Source organism: Petromyzon marinus, chromosome 1 (assembly GCF_048934315.1).
Source record: "Petromyzon marinus isolate PM22_M1 ecotype Great Lakes invasive population chromosome 1, UKy_Petmar_22M1.pri1.0, whole genome shotgun sequence".
NCBI lineage: Eukaryota > Metazoa > Chordata > Hyperoartia > Petromyzontiformes > Petromyzontidae > Petromyzon > Petromyzon marinus.
In genome coordinates this window covers 8,588,811-8,596,661 of record NC_133667.1, presented here as the reverse complement: position 1 = coordinate 8,596,661, position 7,851 = coordinate 8,588,811, and the positions used below count along the sequence as shown (strand labels likewise).

The following is a 7,851-nucleotide window of genomic DNA, read 5'->3' as shown; positions in this document are numbered from 1 at the left end:
AGCTTGTTAATGTTAGGGTAGCGAGTTGTAATAGTTGATCATTGTTGATACTATACCACACGCCACCGTCTTGGCGATGCCATGACTCAATAGCGCTCGAATGTGTCATAGAGCCCTGATACGTGTCGTAGAGCCCCGAGTATATTTTGTATTTTCCTTGGTGCAAGGTCAATAACGTGTTTTCAAGACTACTCATAAGAGTCTCATCATCAACATCTGGTCTTCCTCTTGCTCGCTGAATTATGAATACCACTCCAATGCCTATCTCCCTTGCCTGCCCTCCTCAGTCCTGCAGACAATTTCCCACCCATCGCAACCTCCTATTCCCAATTACACCCACAACACTCTCTTACCCTGTATCATACTGAACCTGCTAAGTTGCCTATACTATGATGTCATGGGATGTTGCACCAATATTAACGTGGCAGATGCTTTTATTGTGCCTATGAATGTATTTATATTGAACTTCTTCCACACCGTACGTCGCCAACCATGGCCATCATCGTTCTCTTCAAGATCTCTTGGCATGTATAGTAACTGACATTAAAAGTTCAGCACTCTACTCTTTACAATCGGTTTGCATAGTGTATCAAGAACCCACCTTGCTAACACACCACATCTCAACTTCCTTCTGACGAATCCCGGGATAATATGCACACTGCTGCCCAGACCCACAGGGTTCTTCACTGCCTGGCTCTGTAACCTGCTCTCCCGTATGTATGCCGATCTTCTTGCGCATTGTACCTAGCCAACTGTGCTAGTCGGAGGTGCCGGGGAAGGACAACAAACGAAAACACAAAAAGCATTTCTGTCTTCATATATACACGTGTTCATTTCTCTGTGACTTTCATTTTTCTCCGTACTGTATTGATGTCTCTGTGCGCCCATGTCCCTCAATCTCCCTGTGTACTCATCTCCCTGTGTACTCATCTCCCTACATGCAACAGGAAATCTTCTGGCCTTCCTCGAGAAGAAATCTTCCTCCAACCGTGACCGTTACTACCTCAAAATGGCTGCCGAGGTACCCTTCGTTTTTTGTTTGTTACGGCCGAGTGGACGTAGTGGCAGGACAGGTGCGATGGCCCACGCAGCACGAGACGACACTCACATCCATAGTCGGTGGTCCCAAGCCATTGGTGGAAATTCCATATTCCCATGACGGGATACACTGGCATTGGTGCACGTCCCCAACGTGATAGACGTTGGGAAGCCCTCCTCAAATAACCCAGAGGGGTTTTATCAGATGATACGTAAGAAGAAATGTGCGCATGTATGTATGTATGTTGAACTTATTTCGCACCGTACATAGCCAACCGTGCTAATTGGAGGTGCGGGGGAAGGACAACGAACTAAACACAAAAAGCAGTTCTAATAAAATCAGTTTTCCATCTAGATTTAAAAGTGCATAGCTCCAATGGCTTCCTAACATCGGAAGAAAGAGTCGTCCAGGTGGCCGCAGAAAAGCATCTGAATGCACGCAATGCAGTGACCGTCTTTGCTTGATGGTTCGCCAAAAGCCGCTGCGAGGATGACCGGAGCTTTGCGTGATGGTTTATGCTCCTTGATGAGATCAGCGAGGTGTTGCGGTTCATTTGTGGCAAGCACTTGGTGTGCCATGAGTGCGACCTCAATCTATTCTTCAGCACCCGGAATTCCATGCAGCTTCGGCAAGCACTAGAGGGACATGGTTGTGAATCAACTGTACGAAGGAGAAGAGAAACTCTGATATCACATTGGAGCGGACTAATCTCGCACAGTCTTTTTGCAGGCAATGTCTTGTCTGGAAGTGAATCTACAATTACCAATCTGATGCCTCGCTGCCGTATCCTCACCACCTCGTATCCCAGCCCTTCAACGCCTCGTGTTCCCAGGAGAATCCCAACCACTGGGCGTTAACCAGGCTCAGCTCTGCTGACGAGATCGAGCGTGTTCACGGTGATTTGGTGGCGGCGGTGGTAGTTGGTGAAGTGATATTTTTTTTATGCCCTTCGAGGTGGCCGAGGGGATGCGCTTCCTGGAGGAAGAGGGCTGCGTGCACCTTGATCTTCGTGCGGCCAACATTCTTCTCGACGACGGCTTCGGCTGCAAGATCGCGGGATTCCAGCTCGTCCGCAAGCTCGCGGGCGAGGTGTATCAAATCAGTGAAGGTGACGACTCAGTCCTTGTGATCGTCATCATCATCATCATCGGTAGCAGCATTGTGTCGTTGCTCTGTAGACCAGGAGATTGATGATCGGTTGTCGCGTTGCCATTATTACCAAAATTCCCACCGTTACCGGCACTACAATCAGCATCAGCGGCACGATCATTTGTATCTTCACAAAAACCACCGGCGCCATCATCATCGTCACCATCAGCAGCAGCTGCATTAAAGGTGAATGAGTCTTTTGTTATTCACGGTCGCAATTTGATTCAAGGATTGTCAAAACTGTGGGGGACGTAGCGGCTTCTATTGGCTGCAGGGGTCACGTGGCACGATTTCATACAACAAACGAATTGGAAAAATATACACAGAAACAACCAACGAGTAATTCCTGCAGTCAGGAAAGCTCCAAATCAAGTTTGGAAAAATATAGCTTTTTACAAGTGCGATGTGTTAATCTTTAGATGAAATAATCGATAGTAATTGACTAATATATGCGTCTTTACACCTATTATGAATCACCAGCGTCATCATCATCAGCAGCAGTAGCAAGCAGGATCACTGGCATCGTCTCAAACATCGCCACCACGATCATCATCATTGGTCTCTGTGTGCAAGAACTTAGCATGTAACGAAGCATCAGTCAATCGATACGGTTCTTCAGTTAATTCCTGTAGTTACTTTCCATTCATCATCATCAGCCATGGTCAATCCACTGCTGGGTGAAGACCTGCCCAAGCCATCACTACCCTCTCTCAAATCCGCGATGAACAGTATCCCCTTGTTTTTCGCGAGGGGATACGTTCCACAGATGCCCGCGAATAGCAATAAAAACATAAATAAGCTATTAAACACATGAACATTATCTAAAGAACACAATAACATTAAAAACGTAAAGTAAATAAGAATTTTACTCTTTGGTTCTTATAAATCACGACTTTCCCACCTGATGATGGACGCTTGTGTTGTGCCTGAAACGTCGTGATCAATTTTATTTTATATCTACGTGACTTTACCGAAAGAACCAAAGAGGATGGATTTCTGTAGTCACGAAAGCTTCAAATCAAGATAAAATATAAATATATTATTAAAGTGTTAATAATACTTTCAAAATGAACTCACTTTAAATTATGATGTTGCATCACATTCTCTCTCATCACTTTATCTCTTATCACTTTATCTCTCATCACATTATCTCTCATCACTTTATCTCTCATCGCTTTATCTCTCATCACTTTATCTCTCATCACTTTATCTCTCATCACTTTATCTCTCATCACTTTATCTCTTATCGCTTTATCTCTCATCACTTGATCTCTCATCACTTTATCTCTCATCACTTTATCTCTCATCACATTATCTCTCATCACTTTATTTCACCACTTTCTTTCTCTCTCTCGATATAATCGTGTAGAGTTCCAGATGCGATTCGTGGGTAGCCAAAAATCGCGGAATAGCAAGTCGGTGAAAAACTATAGAATAATATAATCCGCCTAGAACTTGCGCAAAAGCTGTTCCATCGCTCCATCTCCACACGGTAGAGGCCCTCTCAGGCGCGTACCCTCATTTGGTTGCCAGAGTCGGTGTACGAGGAGGGATATCATCCAAAGATCTATGCGGTTGGATTGCAAATCTACACGCTGCACTGCCTTACCTGTGGGTGTGCAGGAGATATGCTGCCCGCACGCTGGTGTGCCGTCGAGGCGTTCACTACCAAAGTCTGGACGTCCAAGTGTGACTCCTGGTCTTTCGGGGTGCTGCTCTTCGAGATTTACACGGACGGCACCCTCCCTTACAAAGGTTCAAATGGCCCGCGCCAATTCACGGCACCCCACAGTCATTTGAATAATCGCCGCGTTTTAGAAGAATGATTTACTGCTGCAATTAATTACGTCATCTGAAAATTTCATCGCATCATTTGCCGTTTCACGTTTTTGTTTTTTTACGCCTCATCTCTACTCTGTTGCTTACTCCGTCATGTTGAAGGTACGATTAGCGTATAACGTGCATAATTATTGACGTATACGTAATGAATATATCACGAGCGTACAAATCGATTTCGCTACTTGCCTAACTGTTTGTTTGGCTAACCGTGCGGTGTTGTTGTCCTGCCCCCAGACCTCCGATGAGCACGGTTGACTGTGTATGGTGCCCACCTCTTGACCGCGATCTTTTTTTTTAATAACCGTGCTATCTGACGGGTATAAAACTGTGACGGCGTCTGCTCCGTGTCCTCCATTGTTTACCCCCCCACCGGATCTCCTGCCCCCCCCGCCCCCCCCGCCCCCCCCCGACCCCACCACCCCTGTAGGGAAGACGCACAGGGAGGTGGTTGAGCTGCTGAAGCAGGGAACCCGCCTACCCCGTCCAAGCGTCTGCCCTGATGCCGTGCACCGCGTCATGTCCTCCTGCTGGCATGAGGACCCACTGACGCGTCCCGACTTTGGCGAGATGTACACCTCCCTGAGCTCACTCATCCGAGCCTAAGCTCCACTTTCGGGTTGACACCTTTTTCACTGTAATCCAAGCCTGGTACAGAGGATGTCGTGTGTTTAATCCCGACCCTGATGGCCGTATATTTGAAGTTTGCATGTTCTCTCTCGCTCCCCGCACTCGCGTTAATTTTTCTCTGGGTCCTCCGGTTTTTCCCTCCGCATTTAAAACCACGCGTTTAGAGTACTTACCTGCTTCAAGACCGAGAGCAAGCGAGGGCTTTACCATTCTGGCGAATTGCCTGATGATGCTGGATGGAATTACCAGCGAAACGTCGTACTCAAACTGTAAATGTTGTGGATTCACTCTTCAACACACCGGTGGGCTAAAGTAGCGAAATATTTGTCTTTTGTCAACGTGACACTTTTTTTTGCTGATTGGCCGTGTCGGGTGGTGGAGGGTTACGACACATTTATAAATAACGCGATCTAACCCAAAAACTTTTATTATGAATAATATTGGTCGCGAAAGCCTATGTGTTAAACTACTTACCTGCTATGAATTTCCACGCAATAAGCCACTTCGTTGAACCGTCAAATGTGGCCAGGTTACTTCTGGGGGAAAAAAAAGAGCTTTATAGCTCAGTGGGCCCTACCTGATCAAAATTAAAAAATATAGTTTTTAATAGATGTTGGGTTTCATTCCGGGTTTCAGCCGCTTATGATTAAATCAGGGTCTCAAGTCCTCTTCTTGCATTTGTCATCAGAGGTCAATATCCAAATCGCTTGACTGCTTTATTTTTGTACAGGAGCGAGTTTAGGTGATTTCTCTGAGCATGCATGTTGAGATAGCAGATACGTTAAGGTGGCATACATGGTTAACAAGGGATAGAATAAGTGGTGCGTTTTCAAAACACCGTTACTGATGCAGGTGCATTCTACTGCAGAAGGAGGGGGCATTCTCCGTGGATAATTTAGATTTCATCACGTTACTTAAGTCGGGTGATTGTGGAGTGCTCCTCCTCTTCGAATTTTGAGCTGTGTAACCCTTCCCAGACTGGCATCCTTGCTCGCAAGCTTCACGAATCATAATTGAAAAAGGAATTGAGAGGGACAGATTCACGTTGATTATAATGCACAACAAATAAGTCGTACTGCAGCTGCAGTGTCCACACTAGTCCTTTGTGTAGACATTAACGAATTAGCTGTCGGACATCGCATTAATTATCTTTAATGTTAATATAACTAAACTATATATTTAGTTATATTATGCAACTTGCATCCCGATTAGCTACAAAGTGGATGACGTTGGAATATATATATTCGGCGTTGATCCATAGTCTGCTCCGAACTCATAGTTGTATAGTTGTTCGTAAAGTGAGGAATGATTCGAGAGTTGAAAGTTCGTGTTAAGCCCGATGTGTGAGTGACTTTAATAGTGTGCTTCAAGAGATATGTTGCCTTGTGAAATGAGACGCCCTGTTCTTTATTCACCTCTGCGTGTTATTCCATTCGTCTTGGGAATTGGCTCGTATATTAATGAATGCTCCCTCCCATTTCGAGTTGAGTCTGTATCATTATTCGATGCTGCATCCCAAAGTGCAAGGGTGACTTTTTTTTTCACGGAATAATAATTTCGCGCTCGTTGCAAATTGCTCGCCGAAAATGACCCACAATGCCTTTCTGATCTCGTCATGGAGCATAAACTATCGCGCAAACTCCGGTCAACCTCGCAGCAGCGGCTTGTGGCTCGCCATCAAACAAATGCGGTCACCGAATCACGCACTTTCAGATGCTGCTTCTGCGGCCGTCGAAACGTAGTGAGAATTTTATTGTTTTATATATATTTTATTATTTTGTTGTTTCCCTTCAACGTGACTTTACCGAAAGAACCAAGAATATGAATCACTGCAGTCACGAAAGCTTTAAATCAAAACTCTTCCTTTGATAAGTGCATTTTGTTTTTAGTTTGTTGCCCTTCTCCCGCACCTCCGATTAGCGCGGTTGGCTATGTACGGTGTGAAAGAAGTTCAACATACGTACGATTAACAATGTGTGTCTCCTGGTGACACTGAGCCCGAGGGTCTATCAAGGTTTTTTTTTAAAAGAATGAATCCCACATTGTTGTAAAGGATGTATCCTTTTGACAGAGCAATTGTAAAGTGCATGCCTTATACTCAACAAGTCGAATCTGAACTGATGTGCTAAAACACTCCCCCGTTAGTTGCGATGGATACGTTCCGGAGATGCGCGTGAATAGTTACTTTCCCGCATAATGATTTTGGGCTACGGAAACCCATATCTTGAAATAATTTCCTTAAGTAAATGCATAAATAAGCTGTTTCATACGTGAAAATTATGCACCTCTCATCTCCTTATCTCATCACTTCATGTCTTAATTTTATCTCACCACTCATCACTTTCTCGCATTAAATTATCTCCAAACACTTAATCTCATCACTTAAATTCTCTCCAATCACTTATTCTCATCACTTAAATTCTCTCCAATCACTTAATCTCATCACTTAAATTCTCTCCAATCACTTAATCTCATCACTTAAATTTTCTCCAATCACTTAATCCCATCACTTAAATTCTCTCCAATCACTTAATCTCATCACTTAAATTCTCTCCAATCACTTAATCTCATCACTTAAATTCTCTCCAATCACTTAATCTCATCACTTAAATGATCTCCAATCACTTAATCTCATCACTTAAATTCTCTCCAATCACTTAATCTCATCACTTAAATGATCTCCAATCACTTAATATCATCACTTAAATTCTCTCCAAACACCTAATCTCATCACTTAAATTCTCTCCAATCACTTAATCTCATCACTTAAATTCTCTCCAATCACTTAATCTCATCACTTAAATTCTCTCCAATCACTTAATCTCATCACTTAAATGATCTCCAATCACTTAATCTCATTACTTAAATTCTCTCCAATCACTTAATCTCATCACTTAAATGATCTCCACTCACTTAATCTCATCACTTAAATTCTCTCCAAACACTTAATCTCATCACTTAAATTATCTCCAATCACTTAATCTCATCACTTAAATGCTCTCCAATCACTTAATCTCATCACTTAAATTCTCTCCAATCACTTAATCTCATCACTTAAATTCTCTCCAAACACTTAATCTCATCACTTTCCTTCTCTCTCTCCTTAGTGGAGTGACGTAGAGTTCCAGATGCGATTCTCGGATACCCAAAATCGTGAATAGCAATTTCGTGAATAAAAAGGGAATACTGTACTGCAG

The 7,851-nt window shown here is 43.6% G+C and overlaps 1 protein-coding gene across 1 annotated transcript; it reads left to right on the top strand.

Moving 5' to 3' along the window:
• The first annotated feature begins 783 nt into the window (after window positions 1–783).
• LOC116943882 (tyrosine-protein kinase Srms-like) lies at window positions 784–6,131 on the top strand. Its single transcript, XM_076060010.1, has 4 exons — window positions 784–1,021; window positions 1,994–2,147; window positions 3,812–3,943; window positions 4,455–6,131. Exons 1-4 carry the CDS (start codon window positions 887–889, stop codon window positions 4,628–4,630), a joined length of 597 nt encoding a protein of 198 aa, XP_075916125.1. The 5' UTR covers window positions 784–886; the 3' UTR covers window positions 4,631–6,131.
• The last annotated feature ends 1,720 nt before the right edge of the window (window positions 6,132–7,851 follow it).

Coding starts and splice junctions, on each gene's coding strand:
- LOC116943882 (XM_076060010.1), top strand. CDS start 887: ATGTCCCTCAATCTCCCTGTGTACTCATCTCCCTGTGTACTCATCTCC. Junction 2,148..3,811: donor GGTGTATCAAATCAGTGAAG/GTGACGACTCAG, acceptor GTGGGTGTGCAG/GAGATATGCTGCCCGCACGC. Junction 3,944..4,454: donor CGGCACCCTCCCTTACAAAG/GTTCAAATGGCC, acceptor CCACCCCTGTAG/GGAAGACGCACAGGGAGGTG.